Source organism: Bombina bombina, chromosome 7 (assembly GCF_027579735.1).
Source record: "Bombina bombina isolate aBomBom1 chromosome 7, aBomBom1.pri, whole genome shotgun sequence".
NCBI lineage: Eukaryota > Metazoa > Chordata > Amphibia > Anura > Bombinatoridae > Bombina > Bombina bombina.
Genome location: NC_069505.1, coordinates 313,749,039 through 313,772,975, shown reverse-complemented (window position 1 = coordinate 313,772,975; position 23,937 = coordinate 313,749,039). Strand labels below are relative to the sequence as shown.

The window sequence follows — 23,937 nt, the reverse complement described above, 5'->3', positions numbered from 1 at the left end:
CCCCTAATCTGCCGACCGGATATCGCCGCCGCCTACATTATAGCTATTAACCCCTAAGCTGCTGTCCCTAACATCGCAGACCCCTACATTATAGTTATTAACCCCTAATCTGCCCCCCCAACGTCGCCGCAATCTAACTACAAGTATTAACCCCTAATCTGCCGACCGGATATCGCCGCCACATACATTATAGCTATTAACCCCTAATCTGCTGTCCCTAACATCGCCGACCCCTACATTATAGTTATTAACCCCTAATCTGCCCCCCCCAACGTCGCCGCAATCTAACTACAAGTATTAACCCCTAATCTGCCGACCGGATATCGCCGCAACCTACATTATCCCTATGAACCCCTAATCTGCTGTCCCTAACATCGCCGACCCCTATATTATAGTTATTAACCCCTAATCTGCCCCCCCAACGTTGCCGCAATCTAACTACAAGTATTAACCCCTAATCTGCCGACCAGATATCGCCGCCGCCTACATTATAGCTATTAACCCCTAATCTGCTGTCCCTAACATCGCTGACCCCTACATTATAGTTATTAACCCCTAATCTGCCCCCCCCAACGTCGCCGCAATCTAACTACAAGTATTAACCCCTAATCTGCCGACCGGAAATCGCTGCCACTATAATAAATGTAATAACCCCTAAACCGCCGCACTCCCGCCTCGCAAACACTATAATACATTTTATTAACCCCTAATCTGCCCTCCCTAACATCGCCGCCACCTACCTACAATTATTAACCCCTAATCTCCCGTCCCCAACGTCGCCGCTACTATAATAAGGTTATTAACCCCTAAACCTAAGTCTAACCCTAACACCCCCAAACTTAAATATAATTTAAATAAAACAAAATAAATTTACTATAGTTAAATAAATTAATCCTATTTAAAACTAAATACTTACCTGTAAAATAAACCCTACTATAGCTACAATATAACTAATAGTTACATTGTAGCTATTTTAGGATTTATATTTATTTTACAGGCAAGTTTGTATTTATTTTAACCAGGTACAAGAACTATTAAATAGTTAATAACTATTTAATAGCTATCTAGTTAAAATAAGTACAAAATTACCTGTAAAACAAATCCTAACCTAAGTTACAATTACACCTAACACTACACTATCATTAAATTAAAGGGACAGTCAACCATAGAATTGTTATTGTTTTAAAAGATAGATAATCCCTTTATTACTCATTCCCCAGTTTTGCATAACCAACACGGTTATATTAATGTACTTTTTACCTTTGTGATTACCTTGTATCTAGGAACCTTCTTCCAGCCTCCTGATCACATGACTGTGACTGTTTACTATCTATTGTCTTAAATTTAGCATTGTATTGTGCTAGATCTTAAATAACTTTCTGTGCCTGAACACAGTGTTATCTATATGGCCCACGTGTACTTTCTGTCTCTTTGTGTTGAAAAGAGATTTAAAAAGCCTGTGATAAGAGGCAGCCCTCAAAGGCTTAGAAATTAGCATATGAGCCAACCTATGTTTAGTTTAAGCTAAGAATACCAAGAGAAAAAAGCAAATTTGATGATAAAAGTAAATTGGAAAGTCAATTAAAATTAAAAGTCCTATCTGAATAATGAAAGTTTAATTTATACTTGACTGTCCCTTTAATTAAATAAATGAATCCTATTTAAAACTAAATACTTACCTGTATTGACCTCGCATTCTATTGGCTGTTCCGATCAGCCAATAGAATGCGAGGTCAATCTGGTTGGCTGATTGGATCAGCCAATCGGATTGAACTTGAATCTGATTGGCTGATTGAATCAGCCAATCAGATTTTTCCTACCTTAATTCCGATTGACTGATAGAATCCTATCAGCGAATCGGAATTCAAGGGACGCCATCTTGGATGACGTCACTTAAAGGTACAGTCATTTAGTCGTCGGATCAAGAAAGAAGAGGATGCTCCGTGTCGGATGTCTTCAGGATGCTGCCGCTCCGCTCCGGATGTATGAACACAGAAGATGCCGCCTGGATGAAGACTTCTGATGGATGGAAGACCTCTTCTTGCCCCGCTTGGATGAAGACTTCTGCCGGTCTGGATGTCCTCTTCTTCCCCATCGGATGAAGACTTCGGCCCGGCTGGGTGAACACGACTCAAGGTAGGGAGATCTTCAGGGGGGTAGTGTTAGGTTTATTTAAGGGGGGTTTGGGTTAGAGTAGGGGTATGTGGGTGGTGGGTTGTAATGTTGGGGGGGTATTGTTTTTTTTTTTACAGGCAAAAGAGCTGTTTTCTTTGGGGCATGCCCCCGCAAAAGGCCCTTTTAAGGGCTGGTAAGGTAATAGAGCTGTTAACTTTTGTAATTTAGTATAGGGTAGGGCATTTTTTTATTTTGGGGGGCTTTGTTATTTTATTAGGGGGCTTAGATTAGGTGTAATTAGTTTAAAATTCTTGTAATATTTTTTTATTTTTTGTAATTTAGTGTTTGTTTTTTTTTGTACTTTAGTTTAGTTTATTTCATTGTATTTAATTGTAGGTACTTGTAGTTAATTTATTTAATGATAGTGTAGTGTTAGGTTTAATTGTAACTTGGGTTAGGATTTATTTTACAGGTAATTTTGTAATTATTTTAACTAGGTAGCTATTAAACAGTAAATATCTATTTAATAGCTATTGTACCTAGTTAAAATAAATACAAAGTTGCCTGTAAAATAAATATAAATCCTAAAATAGCTACAATGTAACTATTAGTTATATTGTAGCTATATTAGGGTTTATTTTACAGGTAAGTATTTAGTTTTAAATAGGATTCATTTATTTAATTAATTTAATGATAGTGTAGTGTTAGGTGTAATTGTAACTTAGGTTAGGATTTATTTTACAGGTAAATTAATATTTATTTTAGCTAGGTAGTTATTAAATAGTTAATAACTATTTAATAACTGTTGTACCTAGTTAAAATAAATACAAAGTTGCCTGTAAAATAAATGTAAATCCTAAAATAGCTACAATGTAACTATTAGTTATATTGTAGCTATATTAATAGCTAGTATGGGGCTTAGATTAGGTGTAATTAGTTTAAAATTCTTGTAATATTTTATTATTTTTGGTAATTTAGTGTTTGTTTGTTTTTTGGTACTTTTCTGATGGATGGAAGACCTCTTCTTGCCCCGCTTGGATGAAGACTTCTGCCGGTCTGGATGTCCTCTTCTGCCCCATCGGATGAAGACTTCGGCCCAGCTGGGTGAACACAACTCAAGGTAGGGAGATCTTCAGGGGGGTAGTGTTAGGTTTATTTAAGGGGGGGGTTTGGGTTAGAGTAGGGGTATGTGAGTGGTGGGTTGTAATGTGGGGGAGGGGTATTGTGTTTTTTTTTTACAGGCAAAAGAGCTGTTTTCTTTGGGGCATGCCCCCGCAAAAGGCCCTTTTAAGGGCTGGTAAGGTAATAGAGCTGTTAACTTTTGTAATTTAATATAGGGTAGGGCATTTTTTTTATTTTGGGGGGCTTTGTTATTTTATTAGGGGGCTTAGATTAGGTGTAATTAGTTTAAAATTCTTGTAATATTTTTTATTTTTTGTAATTTAGTGTGTTTTTTTTGTACTTTAGTTTATTTCATTGTATTTAATTGTAGGTACTTGTAGTTAATTTATTTAATGCTAGTGTAGTGTTAGGTTTAATTGTAACTTAGGTTAGGATTTATTTTACAGGTAATTTTGTAATTATTTTAACTAGGTAGCTATTAAACAGTAAATATCTATTTAATAGCTATTTTACCTAGTTAAAATAAATACAAAGTTACCTGTAAAATAAATATAAATCCTAAAATAGCTACAATGTAACTATTAGTTATATTGTAGCTATATTAGGGTTTATTTTACAGGTAAGTATTTAGTTTTAAATAGGATTCATTTATTTAATTAATTTAATGATAGTGTAGTGTTAGGTGTAATTGTAACTTAGGTTAGGATTTATTTTACAGGTAAATTTGTATTTATTTTAGCTAGGTAGTTATTAAATAGTTATTAACTATTTAATAACTATTGTACCTAGTTAAAATAAATACAAAGTTGCCTGTAAAATAAATATAAATCCTAAAATAGCTACAATGTAACTATTAGTTATATTGTAGCTATATTAATAGCTAGTAGGGGGCTTAGATTAGGTGTAATTAGTTTAAAATTCTTGTAATATTTTATTATTTTTCGTAATTTAGTGTTTGTTTGTTTTTTAGTACTTTTCTGATGGATGGAAGACCTCTTCTTGCCCCGCTTGGATGAAGACTTCTGCCGGTCTGGATGTCCTCTTCTGCCCCATTGGATGAAGACTTTGGCCCGGCTGGGTGAACACGACTCAAGGTAGGGAGATCTTCAGGGGGGTAGTGTTAGGTTTATTTAAGGGGGGTTTGGGTTAGAGTAGGGGTATGTAGGGGTATGTTATAAATTAGTTATATTGTAGCTATATTAGGGTTTATTTTACAGGTAAGTATTTAGTTTTAAATAGGATTCATTTATTTAACTATAGTAAATTTATTTCGTTTTATTTAAATTATATTTAAGTTAGGGGGGTTAGGGTTAGGCTTAGGTTTAGGGGTTAATAACCTTATAATAGTAGAGGCGACGTTGCAGGCGGGAGATTAGGGGTTAATAAATGTAGGTAGGTGGCGGCGATGTTAGGGAGGGCAGATTAGGGGTTAATAAAATGTATTATAGTGTTTGCGAGGTGGGAGTGCGGCGGTTTAGGGGTTAATACATTTATTGTAGTGGCGGCGATTTCCGGTCGGCAGATTAGGGGTTAATACTTGTAGTTAGATTGCGGCGACGTGGGGGGGGGCAGATTAGGGGTTAATAACTATAATGTAAGGGTCGGCGATGTTAGGGACAGCAGATTAGGGGTTAATAGCTATAATGTAGGTGGCGGCGATATCCGGTCGGCAGATTAGGGGTTAATACTTGTAGTTAGATTGCGGCAACGTTGGGGGGGCAGATTAGGGGTTAATAACTATAATGTAGGGGTCGGCGATGTTAGGGACAGCAGATTAGGGGTTAATAGCTATAATGTAGGTGGCAGCGATATCCGGTCGGCAGATTAGGGGTTAATATTTGTAGTTAGATTGCGGCGACGTTGGGGGGGCAGATTAGGGGTTAATAACTATAATGTAGGGGTCGGCGATGTTAGGGACAGCAGATTAGGGGTTAATAGCTATAATGTATGTGGCGGCGATATCCGGTCGGCAGATTAGGGGTTAATACTTGTAGTTAGATTGCGGCGATGTTGGGGGGGGGCAGATTAGGGGTTAATAACTATAATGTAGGGGTCGGTGATGTTAGGGACAGCAGATTAGGGGTTAATAGCTATAATGTATGTGTCGGCGATATCCGGTCGGCAGATTAGGGGTTAATAAGATAATGCAGGTGTCAGCGATAGCGGGGGCGGCAGATTAGGGGTGTTTAGAGACTCGGGGTACATGTTAGGGTGTTAGGTGCAGACTTAGTTTTTCCCCGTAAGAAACAATGGGGCTGCGGTGTTGGGCTTTTTTCAGACGAAACTGCCCATTGTTTCCTATGGGGAAATGCCGAATTTTACCAAACTAATTCGGATTTATTCGGAGATACGGCAGCTATTTCAGATTCATTTGGTAGATTCGGAAGTATTTTAATTCTGAAATTCAAATCGATCCGAATCTCCGAATTTACCGAATTTTCCGAATAAATCCGAAACGAACCGCACATGTCTACTTAAAATCCCCAAGATCTCTGAACCTGACTTAGAGTTATTAAACCTTCCAATTACATCGGAGGAAGTGATAAAGCAGATTAAGATAGCCAAAACTTGTAAAGCCCCCGGGCCGGATCAACTCCCGATTGAACCATACAAAATTTTACAAGAGCACATACCAGATACTTTAGTGAATCTTTTTAATTTATATTATATAAAAAACAAAAAGCCCTCTAGATATTTTTCGGCGTCAACTATTACATTGATCCATAAAAAGAATAAAGACCCAGAGAATCTGTCCGCATATAGACAAATATCCTTATTAAATTGCGATTATAAAATCTTTATGTCTATTATAGCAAACCGACTAAAAACTTATATAGGGAATTTAATCCACGTAGATCAAGTTGGGTTTATGCCAGGTAGAAATATATCCAAAATTATTCGCCGGGTGTTGACGGTGCTAGAAGTTTTCTGGTCTGAAAATAAGGGTAAGGACTATCAAAAGAGACCTAATCTGGAGTTATTGGCGATTGACGCTGAAAAGGCATTTGACCTCATTAATTGGGATCATCTATTCTGTTTATTAATGAGTTTTGAATTTAAGGGGAATTTTTTAAACATGATATACGCAATTTATCAAAACCCTATTTCTAATCTCTTGTCCCAAGATATCATTCTAGAAAAGGGCACACGCCAGGGTTGCCCGTTATCACCCCTTCTGTTCAACCTGGTGCTAGAGCCTTTTGCGATTAAACTAAGACAAGAATTATCTGGGATAACGGTCGGTAAGGTGAAAACAGTTCTTAGTCTATATGCAGACGATCTTCTCTTATTCTTGAATTAATCTGATCATTCAGTTCAGCAGTTCCTGACTCTGGCAAAACAATTTGGGTCCTTCTCAGGTTATAAAATTAACCCAAAAAAATCCGAAATTCTATGGATCAGGCAAAACGAGCCCCCAAGTTTTAGATACCCATTTAAATCAGCGGATTCAATAAATTATCTAGGGATTAAAATACATAAGGATCTTTCGGCCTGGTATAACCTAAATTTTACTCCCTATTTTTGCAAATATAAAAGAGAACTAGAAAAGTGGATGTCACTCCCAATCTCACTTTCAGTCCGGGTTGTTCTGATTAAGACTATTTTCTTCCCTCAACTTTTATATTTATTACAAAATTTACCGTTCCTGATTAAGAGTAAGGATATATTATTATTTAATGGCATTACAGCAGGGTTTCTGTGGAAGTTAAAACGCAGACGAATATCTACATATAATCTTTCTCTGCAGACGTCCGTAGGTGGAATGGCATTGCCAAATCTTAGATATTATAATATAGCCACGCTGAGTAAATATATCCTAGACTGGATTACAGAAAAAGATTACTCATCTAATTTGCAACTAGAATCGGGAATTGTGACCCCATATTCTCTGAAGGCTTTGATTCATCTAGACAAGAAGGATCTACCTAAACGCCTGACACGGATGGGGACGCTATTGAACCCTATCCTAGCATGGCATAAATTACGCGATGAACTAAATATTACGTGGAAATCCTCTAAATATCTCCCAATTTGTGGTAACCCAAATTTTCCTAGTGGAATCTCTTCTAGCACCTTCAAAGACTGGCCCAGTAAAGGACTGAAGGCTGTGATTCAAATCAAATATGACTCACTAGATATGGTTAAATCATTTATGGATTTACAGAAAGAGTTTGGGATCCATAAACATAGCTTTTTTGCATACTTACAGCTGAGACATATGTTCAGGGAACTGTGGGAGGACAATAAATCAGACTGGAAGCTGGGAGATATCAACTCAGTAATTAATGTGTATAAGCAAGGTAAGATGTCCATCTCTTTCATGTACAATTTACTACTTGCTAAGGCTAGCCAGACACGTCTAGAAGAGTTATCAAATAAATGGAAAATAAACTTTCCTCCTATTACCGCTGAAAAGATTAAGGAGAGTTCTAGGCTGGTGCAAAAAGCAACCAGTACAATTTCTTAGAGAGAATCGCATTGCAAACTGCTCAATTTGGTATATGTTACTCCAGCTCAGCTTAAAAAATGGTATCCAACTGAAAATCATGTCTGTTTGAAATGTGGTAATTTGAACGCAGATATCATGCACTGCTTTTGGGGATGCCCAAAAAATCAAACAATTTTGGAATAAAGTGAACTATTGGTTAGTTTTAAGTCTACATGAGCAACACACGATAAGCCCCCAAGAAATGTTCTTTATGTGTAACAATATAAGACAATTAATACCCTGATCTAAGCGGCCCGCAATCTAATCTTGTTAAACTGGAAATCGAGCAGGTCTCTGTCTTTTCAAACTTATAAAGCTTTAATTGCGGACACAATTATTATGGAACAATATTCTAGTGATATCTTCCTGGAGGGGAAACTAGAGAAGTATCTCCATAAATGGCTGGGTATAATGAAAACGTACTCTTTGCCACTGCAACAACAATTCATATCCATTATAAAAAACAACTTTTTTTGATAACTGGATCCAGGCAGGTAGACTGCCCTCTGAATGGGCATAAGCCCGCTCCAGTAAAACGGATCATTTTTCTGTTATAGAAGTATCTCTTTGAATGGGAAGGAGACTCGATGGGGCGAGGGAAAAGTTTTTTTTTTCTCTTTGTATGGCTGTGTGGGTACTTTGTTGTATTGTTGTTTTGTTTTGTTTTTTTGGGTATGGGGAATAAAAACAAAACAACCAACAGTCGATGCTTCCTCCAGGTGCTCGGGGTCCGGTCTAATATTTGTCTTTGTTGTCTGCTTTAATTTGGCATAACCCTGGCCTTATATAGGATGTAAAGTTTAGTTTAATACTTGACTGGAGAAGCAAATATATGGTTTATTTATTTTCTTTTTCTTGTGTAATTGTTATTTATACAAAATATTGTTTTTCTTCTTTTCTTTTACTCTCTTACATTTAATTACCCTGTGTGGTAAAATTAAGTATGTAACTCAATACGTATTATGTTATAATATGTAATGGTAACACTGTTGTTCTATAAATAAATGTAAAAAAAAATTTGTTATTGTTTAAAAAGATAGATAATGTATTTAATACCCATTCCCCAGCTTTGCACAACCAATATTGATTTATTAAAATATTTTATAACATTTATAAAGTATATTATAACATGCGCGATGCACAATTTTATTGCAGGGGGCCTTTTTAATCAGGGACTAGAAATAAGCGCTCAGTTTCATAGCGGTTCCTATATGCATCGGACTGGTAGGCGCTGAAGAGAAGTACACTGGTCCGATGCATATTGGAACCACTATGAAACTGAGCGGTTATTTCTAGTACCTAATTAAAAAGACCCCCTGCAATAAAATCGCGCATTGCGCATACATGAAGCACAGGAGCATGGAGAATCGAAAAATTACAATCACTGGCAGATGATGATGACGGGAGCTGAAGAAAAAGAGAGAAGGGGGCAGGCGGCCAATTCAAAACGGCCGAGGGACAACTTGTAAGTATTTTTACTTGCACAATATGCATTTATGAAAATTGGGCTACAGTTTATTATATTAATAATTAGAAACGTTATCTGTATGAGTAAGATTTTTTTTTGGGTTGACTTGCCCTTTAATACTAGGTTTTTTTTCATATATATTAGATATGCCTATGTCCAAATTGTTTTTATACTATAGCTCCTTTAAATAACCAGCTATTACAAATGTTATGTTAAACTCCAAAAAAGTAAAATGAATGTAAATGTTTCAACTCTACAAGTGAAAATTTCACCTGTAGCTACAATACTTACCTTGCTAACCCGACCCTCTTCTTGCCAGAGCCTTGGCGCGCTAACAGCAGGCTCAGTGCTCTCGGTTTCCAGGACTTGCGCTAACTTTAGTGCAGTTCCTGGCAGCCAAGCTCACTAAAGCCTCCTGTTATCGCGGCCGAGGCTCTGGCAAGCAGAGGGTCAGGTTAGCTCGCTCTCCAGAGCATGCTAAGGTATTATAAAAAAAAATTAAAGGTAAAATGAATACTTTCTTCAGTATTTTTTTTTTCTTTCATTTTCTCTGTGTATTCATTTTCATCACAAATGCACATTCCTGACAAAACAAAAACCCATCCCTAGTATTTATTACAAGAGGTTTCAGAATATTTTCTACCCAGCCAGAGATGTTTTTAGTTAGTTTGTCAATTCATTTTTATTTCACTCTATTCTCACTTTTATCTTTATTTATATATCAGTTTTTAATAGATACATCAGGCTATGGTTAAAGTTGCTAAACAGATTGTTTCTCAAAGCATTAATTATTTACTATGGAATAACATTTTCATTTCTTTTTGATAGGAGTAACGTGAATGGTGATGTTCTTATTTATTTATATAATAATATCAAACATAAAAACATATTTTATTGTAGATAAGAACCAAAAAGGCCCATTAAGTCTACCCATATCACGTTACTTTTTTTTCCTTTGGATAGCTTTATCCATGTCCCAGAAATCTTTGTATTTACCACATCCATTGGAAGTTTATTCCATTAATCCACCACCCTTTCTGTAAAAAAATGCTTCCTCAAATATCTACTGAATTTAAAATTCCATGCTCTATCTGAATCATGAAATTTAATTTTGACTTGAGTGTCCCTTTTTAGGATTGTAACCCCTTGTTTAGGCATTTATTTTTTGTGGAAAATGCTTTATGCTTCCTCTTTAATAAGTCCCTTCATATATTTGAAGGTTTCTATCATATCACCTCTTTCCCTTCTCTCCGTAGATTTACCAATGTCTGTAGCGTATCATGTCCGACAGACATCGCTGAATATTGACAGCATACACTGTTGACAGTTATCCTTACACAAGCAGTTCATTAGAACTGCTTTTGCAATACCGCCCCCTGCAGATTCATGGCCAATCTGCTGCTAGCAGGGGGTGTCAATCACCCCGATCGTATAGGATTGGGCGGATTGAAGACTGCAGCCTCAGAGGCAGCGGACAAGTTTTGACAAGTTATGGCAGCGGACAAGCCTCATAACTACTGTTTCCGGCGAGCCTGAAGCCTCACGTGGAAACATTCAGCCCTTGTTAAATCTACCCCTTTCTTTGTATGTTTTATATTTTAGACATTGTAACATTTTAGTAGCCCTCCTTTGGACAGTTTCTAGTTTATTTATATCTGTCTGGAACTATGGTCTCCAAAACTGTACACAGTATTCCAGATAAGGCCTAACTAATGATCTGTAAAGTGGCATAAGAACCTTGCTATTTCTATTACTAATTACTCTCCCAATGCAACCAATTATTTGACTGGCCTTACTGCTGCATTGTCTACCAAATGTTAAATCATCTGAAATAATAATTCCCAAGTCCCGTTCCTCTTTAGTTAGTCAGTAATGTACTATTGAGACTAAAATTGGCCTTTGGGTTCTTGGATCCTATATGCATCATTTTGCTCTTGATCATATTCAATTTCAGATCACATTTATTTTCCCAGTCCTCCAGTTTTTTTTAATATCGCTGTTCATTTGATCAACCCTTCCTGGAACATTAACTCTAATAAAAATATTTGTATCAGCAAACAAGCAAACCTTCACCTGAAGTCCACTTACAATATCACTTAACATGTTAAAGGCACATGAAACACAATTTTTTTCGTTCATGATTTAGAAAGAGCATGTCATTTGAAACAACTTTCTAATTTACTTCTATTATCTAATGTGCTTCATTCTCTTGATATCACTTGCTGAAAAGTATATCTAGATATGCTCAGTAGCTGCTGATTGGTTGCTGCACATAGTGGCCTTGTGTGATTGGCTCACATGTGCATTGCTATTTCTTCAACAAAGGATATCTAAAGAATTGAGCAAATTAGATAGAAGTAAATTGGAAAGTTGTTTAAAATTGCATGCCCTATCTGAATCATGAAAGTTTAATTTTGACTAGACTGTCCCTTTAAGCAAAGCAGGCCAAATAGCTGACCCTTCGGGACACCACTAGTAACTGACCCCTCATTTGAATGTACTCTATTAATTGAAACCCCTCTGCCTTTTTTTCCTTAAAGGGACATTATACACTAGCTTTGCATACATTTTTTGTAGATAATCCATTTATATAGCCCATACAGTTTTTTTTTAATGTATAGTTTTGCTTATTTTTAAGTAGCATTGCTCTGATTTTCAGACTCCTAACCAAGCCACAAAGTTTTAGTTGTCCACTGATGTCTACCTACTCCAGCTTGCTCCTGTTTGTGTAAAGGTTCTTTTCATATGCAGAGGAAGGGGGGTGTCTGCTTGTTCTGCTATAGAACCACTTTTAGTGGGTGTTCCTGCTAACCTTTTCAACAGTGCTAAACTGGGAGCTTCTAAGTAAGTTTTTAAACAGTTTTATGAAGGATTTTTTTTATATCAGTATCTGTGCATATTATTCTTTATAGTAGTGTCTATTACATGCAGTTCAATGAAAATTAGTGTTTACTGTCTCTTTAAGCCAAAATTCTACACAATTAAAAATATAAACATCTAATCCAAGGCAATACATTTTGTGAATAAGTTTGCTGTGCTTAATATTGTCAGGGCACAACAAAGGGACATGAAACCCACATTTTTTTCCTTTCACGATTCAGAGATAGAGCGTACATTTTTTTAATCACTTTCCAGATTAGTTCTATTATCAATTTAGTACTAGGAACAAGCTGAACACATTGGTAAACCAATGATAAGAGGTATGTGTGTGCAGCGACCAATTAGAAGCTAGCTCCCAAGCATACTTTAACAAAGGATACCAGGAGAACAAAGCAAACTAGATAACAGAAGTAAAATGGAAAGTTTAAAATTGTATGCTCTATCTGAATTCCTAATCAACATTTTAGAGATTCATGTCCCTTTAATATTAACTTTTAGTAAGTGCATATTGTGCTATGCTTGAAGTGTTACAATAAATCGTATACTGTAAATCGCAGATGCACTTGTCTTTTGTACATTATGGATGGTGACGTTGGAGGATATAAACACTACTGTGGCCTGAAGAAAGCTGCTCCAGACTCATATTGGGATTGAATATTTGTGCTGTATTGAAGTTACTGTTCATTAAATGGAATATTATTTTATCAATATTTTTATTACTTTTTTTAGACCTAAAGATTTTTGGTATTTATAAGGGTTATTTGAACAACAACTCTGGTAGAGAGCTGTTTTTTTATATTTAGATGTGTTTCATACTACTGATATAGATACATTTGTATTAAGTTAGTGACATTTTTATTTTGTACATGTATCATACTTGTTGGGACTTTGTCATCTATAGGGTCCTGTATTTTAGTGGCTCCTAAGTTTATGGGCTGGCTCCTAGATTTTGAACATGGGTCTTGACCCCTGTATTAGAAGCAGCTTGAAAAGAGTGCACTAAAATTGGATGCTGTATCTGAGCCATCAAACTTTAATGTTTACTTACATGTGCCTTAAATAAATCTGAAAGGCTAGCTAGCAAAGAGTTCCCAAACACCCCACTTTTTATAGGACTATTTGGATTTGCAGAGGACCATATATCTATATCTGTGATCTGGCCCCTACATACCCAGCTCCATCTAACTTCCCATATAGCTCTGTCCACTATACCAAAGTCCTTCCCTAACGTGTTGCGACTCGCCCCTGGATCTCTGTGACCATCCTTCCCATCTCGGATAGCTGCTGTATTGTGAGGTGTGCTAGCATAAAAACACAGGAATTCATGATAGGGCTAACTTGTGAATAGCTAAAAGGACTACTTAGCCATAGGTAATGTGTGTATCAGGGTAACTTGTGGGATACTAATAATTCCACTAAAATTAAAAAAATCTAAAATCATCTTTATTCATTTTCAGTTTGTTTCTCATATCCCAGCATACAGTTAAGTCATATAACATGTGATATGATTCTTGAGTAAAAAAACATTTGTAGACACCAAAATAAAACTTTTGATGACATTCATTTTCCATTCTTTTGATTCCAGTAAGCATCCTTTGAAAGAAAGAGACAGACATTAGAAAACAATAAAAAAAAAAATATATATATATATATATATATATATATACACATACCATTCTATTGAGTTGCCCTAGGCAACTGTATTGTATGCCTAATTGTAATGCTATGTTATATCCTTTAAATTAAATAAAGTGTTTTGCTACAATGTTGTGTTTAAATTTTATATTTTAGGGCACAAAAAAAAAAAAAAAAAAAAAAAACGCACCTAGAGCTCTACAGGTAATAAACCTAATTTAAAGAACAAAAATATAGTCTGATATTAGTTTTGTAAAAATGATACAAATATTTACTTTTTCGAAAGTGAAACCAGAGACTTTCTTTAACCCAGACCACTGAACACCATTGACCCCACTCCCCTCCTGTCATGGCTTCAGCACCAAATATGAATCTGCTCAAATTCAGTCCTAAACCTCCCAGTCCCAGAAGGTATCTATAGTGTTGCAAGGTATTTACATCATACTTTGATTAGTGTGTTCAGAAATAACCAGGCTATTTATTTGTGTGAGTATATTTCACCATTATTCTTGAGCTCTGTATTTTTGTTTCAGGGTATCACATTGATTTGCAGCCAGAGATGGCTCCAGCAATTCAGTTCTCGTTTTGGGGGTGGTTGGTAAGCTCATGCCATAAAATAACAGGGGGCATGTGGGTGGAGTCACAGGTGTTCTGTGGGTGTGGTTATTATGCACTAGTGCAAATTCACAGGTGTTCTGTGGGAATAGGTGGGTAGTCCAACAATCTGACTAGGGGGTTCAGGACAGAGAAATGTGAGGAGAGACAGCAGCTGGGAGGGGAATTTTCCAGCAGTCTAAAAGATTGATATTTTGCACCTTCATCCGCGTGGGATTAAGCCTGTTTCATATAAGTGAAGACAGTGCTTATTTAAAGGGACATGAAACCCATTTTTTTCTTTTATGATTCAGATAAAAAATTAAATTTTAAAGAACTTTCCAATGTATTTCTACTATCAAATTTGCTTCCTTCTCTTGGTATCCTTTATTGAACAAACAATGCACTGCTGGGAGCTAACGAATGACAAGAGGTATATATGTGCAGCCATCAGCAGCTAGCTCCCAGTGCTCCACTGCTGTTTCTAAACCTACCTAGGTATACTTTTCAACAAAAGATACCAAGAGAACAAAGATAGCAGAAGTAAACCGGGAAGTTGTTTAAAAGTGAATTCTCTGTCTGAGCCATAAACTGTCCCTTTAACCCTTGCAAATGGTATATTGTCTCTAATGTAATATCTGTTTTATATTCCTATATATCACATATACCTCAAAATACAATATAGTTATCACTGAAACACAAAACAAAGTGAGGCATTTTACACAGCTGCTCACACTGAAGCCCTACTCTAGGTTATTCTTCAGTGAGAAAACTACACATTGGGGTATATTTATTAATGTGCTAGCGGACATGATACGATGTAGCGTATCATGTCCGCCGCACATCGATAAATGCCGACAGCATACGATCTCTGCATTTATCATTGTACCAGCAGTTCTTGTGAACTGCTGGTGCAATACCGCCCCCTGCAGATTCGCGGCCAATCGGACACTAGCAGGGGGTGTCAATCAACCCGATCGGGTTGATTTCTGTCCGCGGCCTCAGATCAGCCGGACAAGTTATGGAGCAGCGGTCTTTAGTATATATATCATGAGGTATAAAATATAATACAAAAAGTCAGTGTGAAAAAAATGCATATTGTTTTTAAAGTAAAATGTTAATGAAAAAGATTGTAAAGAAGTGTGCGTGTTAAAGCTCTATAATGAAAAGGGGTTAATCACTCAGAAATAAAGGCCTTTATTTATATAACTTTGATCTGCACGTAGGGGCGTCCTGGGTATAAGAAATTTGCCATGGAAAATGTAAAGACCAGCCCTATTTTCTGTTGAGTCAGTAGAATGCGCATGCCCTATTTTTCCTCAAGCAATTACCGAGATACTCATTTCCTTAAAGGGCCATGATACCCAAATGTTGAAACACTTGAAAGTTATGCAGCATAGCTGTAAAAAGCCGACTAGAAAATTTTACCTGAACATCTCTATGTAAAAAAGTTATATATTTTACCTCAAAATGTCCTAAGTATTTAAACCCCACTGCAAATGACTTTAAGCAGCAAATCTTATGTCTGTCCCGGGACAGCTAAGGGAGTGAGCTTATGTGCACACTCATTTTATTTCCCTATTCAGTTTATGGAATTTTACTATGAAATCTCATGAGAGTTAAGTGAAACTTCATGAGATCACAGTAAAAGTTCATGACCTCAGCACTGCTGTTCATTTCATCATTTATTTTTTACCTGCAGCTGGGCAGCATTTGAATTATAACTTTACACACAACTTACTCTACTGAGCTGAGGAAATTGTAATGTAAAATATCTTCTTTTTTTACATAGAGATGCTCAGGGGTTATTTTCCTGTTAGCTTTTTACAGTCATACTGCATTAGTTTCAAGTGATTTAGCATATGCGTATTATGTCCCTTTAATATAAAAAAAAAAAAATATATATATAAAATACTGCACTTAATACATTTAAAGGTATATATACAGTATTTCTATATAATATATGTGTACATATGTATTTAGTGTATGTGTGTAAATACATACACATTTAAACACAGTAAAATTGCAAAATCAATAAATATACAATGTAAAACACTTAGTTTGATTTGAACATGAGTAGTAGATATTTTCCTTCCCAATGCATCGTTTGACGGCCATAATGGGTGATCATCATCATTTAGGGAACCTTATAAAAGCCCTGGTTTACCGGGGACTGCCAAGCTGTTCCTGAGCCAACAGTTCCTGATTAGCACTTCTACTGTCTCTGGACATCATTTGATGCCATCCCAAGGTTTTACATCTCCACCACCCCCATATGTCCCTGACTCAGCCCAGTGGGGGTTCTGCTGAGGGACAGAGGTTGCAAAAGATCTGATCTATAGTGCACTACTATTAGACTGAAAGTTAGGGTAACAATTACCCCTTCATGCCACTGTCCTTTTAGTGACTCCCCAGGATACCATAGCCATGCCCCCCCCCCCCCCCCCCCATTACAGAGGTCCCCCTTAGAACTACTGCAACACCGCCTTCAATCACCCTGACCTTGTCCACCACAAACGCCACCCTCATATGGTTTCTGGTAACCACCACTAACCTCCCCATCCAAGATATACTCCAGAAAATGTGGAGAGCTGTGTGCGTATATTAACCCCTTCAGGACAGGGCAAGAGTTTATTTTTTTTGACAATCAGAACAAAGTTCTGACGTAAACATTAAGAGGAAACAGAATATAACAGATCACGTAATTTCAATGCTGGGATTGGATCCTGGGGGACTGCCTATGATTCTAGGCACATCCCCCAGTTGGATGTTTCCTTTTATGAAGGGACGCTAAAAAGTTAGGGCGTTCCATGCCGTCCTAAGAGGCGTTAAAGCTCAGTACTGGCATGGAATGTCCTAAGGGCGTGAAGAGGTTAAACAATATGCTCTTTATGTCAAAGTTCTGATATCATTGAATGATTGCACAAGCAATACAATATCCCCAATTCTAGGCAGTTTAAATGTTAGTTTATTGGATACTCACAGCAGCTCTACGGTTTCCAAGAGACTCCAGAACTTCCTCATAATTACAATTTTCCACATAACATTCTTCATGTAAAGAGCGTTTTCTTTTAATTTTTCCCAAAAACTGTGATGCCGTAGACTTCTCCATAGATGCTGAAACTAGATGTACAATACTTTTACTAATACTAAAATTAAAATGACAAAAGCATGGAGGGTAAATCCCATACTTGGATGCATGATTAAAGGGACACTGAACCCAATTTTTTTCTTTGGCGATTCAGATAGAACATGACATTTTAAGCAATTTTCTAATTTACTCCTATTAGCAAATTCTCTTTATTCTCTTGGTATCTTTATTTGAAATGCAAGAATGTAAGTTTAGATGCCGGCCCATTTTTGGTGAACAACCTGGGTTGTTCTTGCTGATTGTGGATTAATTTAACTGACCAATAAACAAGTGCTGTCCAGAGTACTGAACCAAAGAATAGATTAGATGCCTTATTTTTAAAATAAAGATAGCAAGAGAACGAAGAAAAAAATTAATGGGAGTAGATTAGAATATTGCATGCTCTATCAATCACAAAACAAATTTGGCTTCAGTGTCCCATTAATCATAGAATATTCTAACAGATACATAAATTACATCATGACAATCTCAGTTGCTTCTAATCTTAAGTATACAAATTCTCAACAAATAAAAAAAAAAAAAAAAAATACATAAACTGACATGAAACTCAACAACTTTCTAATTTACTTCCATTATTACATTTTCTTTGTTCTATTGTTATATTTTGTTCAAAAGAAAGAATTTAAAGGGACAGTTCAGCAGGTAAAATGGATCATTGGGAACATTTTTAGGTGGAGTGTACTAAATTGTTTACACATAGCTCCTTTACCCCTATTTTGGCCTTTGAAATAGCTGATTTAGCTTGTGGTTTCCCAAACCTATACTAAAAGTTTTGATACTGATCTCAGCTATTGAGTAGCCTCCACTCCAGCAGCAGGTAAAATGGATCATTGGGAACAATTTAAATGGGAGAATATTTTTGGGTGAACTGTCCCTTTAAGCACATAGTAAAAGAAGATTTTGTGCTGCGGCATTTAGGACTTTTTGTATAATCAGGCCCCAGTAACCCACCTGGACTTCCCAACTCTCACCAGCAACCCTGCACTCACCCATGATTCTGCCAACGTTCTAGTATACTCCCCAATTTATTGTTTGCTAAAACTCACTGATCTGTGCATATTTCCTTCTTAAAGGGGCAGTGGACTGCAAATTTGTTTTCTGCCTACTATGTACTGAATGACTTGTTATACCAGCTGAGTTAAATTAAATGTATTGGTACTTGATCCTTAATGTTTATTTTTGCTATCAAAATAGCCATTTTTGCTCATTGAAACTTCCACCTTAAATGAGCATTTAAATACATATATATTGCATTTATGCCTATAAAAAGAGAAAGATGTAAGGTCTGCTCTTTCTGAAGACAATCCCCATTTCAATGGGTTGGGATTTCAAAATCAGCTATTTCAAATGCAAAGATTAACTTAAAGGAACAAGTTCTAATACACTTAAAGGGACAGTATACACTCATTTTCATATAACTGCATGTAATAGACACTACTATAAAGAATAAGATGCAGATACTGATATAAAAATCCAGTATAAAAACGTACTTAGAAGCTTTCAGTTTAGCTCTGTTGAAAAGCCCACTGCAAGTGGGAAATAAGACACTCCCCCCCCCCTTCTTTTGCATATGAAAAGACCCTTTACACAAACAGGAGCAAGCTGGAGAAGGTAGCTGATGGTATTCAAATAAAACTTTGGGGCTTGGTTAGGAGTCTGAAAATCAGAGCAATGTTATTTAAAAATAAGCAATATTATACATAAAAAAAATTTATAAATAGATCTACAAAACATTTTTGCAAAGAAAAAAAAAAAAATGTGTATAATGGCCCTTTAACACTCGGCAGCTGGTGTAACAAATAATGGGGAAAATATGTTACAGTACAGTGTAAACCCCTTGTGTATTTTCCTTACTAACTCAATTGAAAGCTGATTCCATTATCAATCATCTTTCTGCAATTTTTTTCTAATCCTCCAACACTTTCTTCTGCAGCTTTAATAAATGTCTCAATGTACTTACATATTTTAATCGTCTCTCATCTCTCCTCTAAGTTACACATACTGTAAGGTTTATTTCCTTTTCATTTGTTTTTATACCAAGTACTATTTTATTATCATTGGTTTAGAGACTTTCTAGTGTATTAATGTTGTCCTGATGATATGATCTTCAGAACTGTGATCTAAAAGTGTAATAAGTCCCTCAAATCTCCCGCTAATGCCTCTTCAGCCAATCATCTCACTGGCCTTCTGTGCTACTTTATTGTTTACCCACTTTCATATTGTCTGAAATAATAATTTCTAAGTGTGTGTTGTATGTCCTTAATTACTGTCATTGCCCACTGAACTCAATTTTTTTCTTTCATGATTCAGAAAGAGCATGCAATTTTAAGCAACTTTCTAATTTACTCCTATTATCAATTTTTCTTCATTCTCTTGAAATCTTTATTTGAAAAAGGCATCTAAGCTTTTTTTTTATGTTCAGAACTCTGGACTGCACTTTCTTTTTATTGGTGGATGAATTTATCCACCAGTCAGCAAGGACAACCCAGGTTGTTCAAAAATGGGCTGGCATCTAAACTTACATTTCAAATAAAGATATCAAATTTTCTTAATTCTCTTGCTAATAGGAGTAAATTAGAAAGGTGCATGCTCTATCTGAATCATGAAAGAAAAAAAAAAAATTTGGATTCAGTGTCCCTTTAACCATTGGTTTGTGTATACTAAATGTATAATATCTACCTTAGTTTTACACATTTATGTACTGTATCTAATCTATAGTATCCATCTGTCATCTATCATCTATTTATCTAGTAAAACAATAAGGTAGAAGTTATGCACTTAGTATATGTATGGGGTTTGCTTTGACATTAGATAATACACAAGATGCCTTTTCAACCTGGCAAGGACAAGTCAAAATGAAATATAAATGGATTTTAAAAATTTAAAATGGTTAAGAAAATTAAGAAAAACGGCAAACACATTTATCTAAGAAAGATTTAAAGGGACAGTAAAGTCAAAACTAAAATGTTCATGATTCAAACAGATTATGCAATTTTAAATAACTTCACGATTAACTTCTAGTATCCATTTTGCCAAGTTTACTTGGTATCCTTTGTTAAAAAGTAATCTTAGGTGCGCTCGAGAGCGTGTAGATTTTTTTAGCCATCTGGCAGCAGTGTTTGCAGCTATGTTTATAGCAATGTTATACATAGTTGCAGAGACTGCCATTTGTGGCTAAAGAAATGTTCACACTCCTAAGATCCTAATTTGATAATAGTAAATAAAGTAAGTTGGAAAGTTGTTTCAATTCACATTCTCGGTTTGAATCATGAATGTTTTATTTGTCATTACTGTCCCTTTAAATCTTTTTTGGGAGATAAATTGGGTTTGTAAGCTTCGCAGAAGCAAATAGTCTATATTTTTTTTTTTTACCCTTCAAACCTTTGGCTTTATTTTATATTAAATAAATATCTTTTGAAAATATATTTCTATAAGAGTCAGATATTTATCTCACCTCTCCCTGTATTGGAACAAAGAATCACCAGAATACAGATTCCCAGAACAAACAGCAGTTTCTTCTCCATGTTGTTATTTTCCAAATGCTTCTTCTTTTCTGTTGTAGTCAGAATTTATTCTACAAAGAGAAAACCTAAATATTACACAATGTTGTCTACTTGTAAATGCAAATTATCCACACCTCATTGTGTTATTAAAGAGGGTCTACACTACAATTGTAGTCTTTTAAAATATAGATAACAGCTTTACTACCAGAATTGATATATTAATATACTTTATAACATTTAAACCTCTTAATTTAATAGGCAGCCTCTTAATCACATGCTTTTTTATTTTTAGCTTTTCACAACAGGAGATTGCTAGTTCGTGTGGATCATATAGATAACATTGTGTTCATGCCTTTTAGAGTAAAAGATTTAGCACAACACAGTACTAAATGCAAGTCAATAGATAATAAATCAAGTCACGTGATCAGGGGGCCATCAGAAGATGCTTAGATACAAGGTAATCAGAGGTAAAAAAGTATATAGATATTCACATCAGTGTACAGCACAACATATTTATTAGAGTACACATACTCATCCTATTTATACAGATCAGTGTATTCATCAGGGTATAGCACAGTATATTTCTTAGAGTACACATCACACATACTTATGAAAAAAGAATAAGAAAATGTAACAAAAAAAAAAAAAAAACACTCCTAGCAATGAAAGAGAGGGATATATCTTATCCCACAATACAACCTTACAATGAACACAAGGTAATGGCTCCCCCAGTGTTTGATGGAACATAGAACACAAATGTTAAAAGGAACAGTCTAGTCAAAATTTAACCGTCATGATTCAGATAGGAGTGTTTAAAATTGCATGCTCTATTGCCAAATTTTCTTGGGATTTTTATTTGAAAAAGGAAGAATATAAGCTTAGGAGCCAGCCCATTTTGGTCCAGCAACTGGGTAGCGCTTGCTGGCTACATTTAAACACCAATCGCTACCCAGCTGCTAAACCAAAAATGGGCCGGCTCCTTACATTTTTGCTTTTTCAAATAAAGATACCAAGAGAACAAAGAAATGATAATAGGAGTAAATTAGAAAGTTGCTTAAAATTGCCTGCTCTCTGAGACATGAAAGTTTAAATTTTGACTAAACTATCCCTTTAAGTTAGAATAATAAAAAAAAAAATAAAAAAATTGATAGTGACCCAAAAAAGAATAGGTCAGTGATTACTAAATAATAAATCCTTCTAGAGAAAGAAACATCAATATTATTGTAAACAATCTGTGGGAATAAATAGTAAATTATTACAAGTTATTAGACACAGAAATATACCAGTATAGTTACCACTCTGATGACGCTGAGGATTTAGGGAGCTCACACTCTGACTGCTCCCCAAAAGACTGCTGGCTTTACTGAATTAAGGTAGGATTTTTATACTAAATGTGGGTGGGTCAAACACTGGAGACATTGGGACATTTTGAAACAATTTACTAAACATTTAGCAGCTGTCTCTAATTGTTTTGACCTAATCAAAGATTCCCTGCAACTCATGCATTTTAAAGGGACACTCAATCAAAATTAAACTTTCATTATTCAGATAGAGCATGCCATTTTAACCCTTTCATGACAGGGTTAAAGTGTCTACATCGGAACACCTGTTCCGATGTAGACAAATTGAAACTACGCGATCGTGCATACGATCGCGAGATTTCAATTATTGGATCGCATCTGGGGGGCGTCCCTACAACCCTAGGAACGCCCTCCAGACCGCGATCAAGTCCTTGAAGCACAGAAGGCTTCAGGACAGCCGTTTGTTATGACGTTCTATTCCGTCATAACGGCTTTAAAGCCCAGTGTAAATATGACGGAATAGAACGGCATAACGGCGTTAAAAGGTTAAACAACTTTCCAATTTGTTGATTATGCAAATCTACTGTGTTGACTGGTCCTTTAAGTAAGGAGGCTCCAGTATTGTTTTGTGCTTTTGGACTATAAAATCGAATTAGCATATCTTAGCCAATTTAGTGTCTTTTGTATTGCTTCCTGAGTATGGCACCATGATTTTACACCTCTATGAGATAACCAAGGCGTTGGCTAAAACCTATTGATTGTACAGATAATCAGGAGTACAGTTTAAAAGCTTTGAAATGCATTATACAGTTGCTAGTTAAAATTATATCACAGTGAACTAACTTTACTTTTCTCATCTTTAAAATTATTTCTTATTTATTCCTATTTTTGGAATATGAGGCCAATTCTTACAATGCTCATTATCAGTGTGGATGTATACTCACAATCTTATACAGAGAAGCACGTGTATTATTACTATTGCTTATTACTGAGTTATATTTGGGGGGTGGGAGCCAAAAACTGTTTTACACCAGGGCCCTCTGCTGAGTAGGTCTGGTACTGCAACTAGCTCACGGCTGATATTTTTTTCATCACCCTGTATATTAGAACACATATTTCACTAACCCAGTACTATTATACTACTTTATTAGTGTTGCTTTTGTATTACAACTGATATATATATATAAAACGTATAAGACTGTTACCATGCTACTATAACATATGCAATAGATGCAACTATACATTTCAAACACTCTCTTTGCTGATTATTAACAAAGTGTATCCTGCATTATATCAGTCTAGGTCAGGACATTGCTAATCTATCACTAATAGCATTGGTTTCTATTCTGAGAGCTCGAGTACAATGCTTAAAGGGACACTGAACCCAAAATTTTTCTTTCGTGATTCAGATATAGAGCATGCAATTTTAAGCAACTTTCTAATTTACTCCTATTATCAATGTTTCTTCGTTCTCTTGCTATCTTTATATAAAAAGAAGGCATCTAAGCTTTTTTCTTGATTCAGCACTCTGGACAGCAGTTTTTGATTGGTGGATGAATTTATCCACCAATCAGCAAGGACAACCTAGGTTGTTCACCAAAAATGGGCCGGCATCTAAACTTACATTGTTGCATTTAAAATAAAGATACCAAGAGAATAAGGAACATTTGATAATAGGA

General features: G+C 35.8%; 1 protein-coding gene across 1 annotated transcript; it reads right to left on the bottom strand.

Moving 5' to 3' along the window:
• Nucleotides 1-13,501: 13,501 nt before the first annotated feature.
• Nucleotides 13,502-21,015, bottom strand: LOC128666381 (coagulation factor X-like). Its single transcript, XM_053720944.1, has 3 exons — nt 20,909-21,015; nt 17,287-17,426; nt 13,502-13,667 (listed from the first exon to the last, which is right to left on the bottom strand). The coding sequence occupies exons 1-3, from the start codon at nt 20,976-20,978 to the stop codon at nt 13,635-13,637; spliced, it is 243 nt and encodes an 80-aa protein (XP_053576919.1). The 5' UTR covers nt 20,979-21,015; the 3' UTR covers nt 13,502-13,634.
• Nucleotides 21,016-23,937: the final 2,922 nt, after the last annotated feature.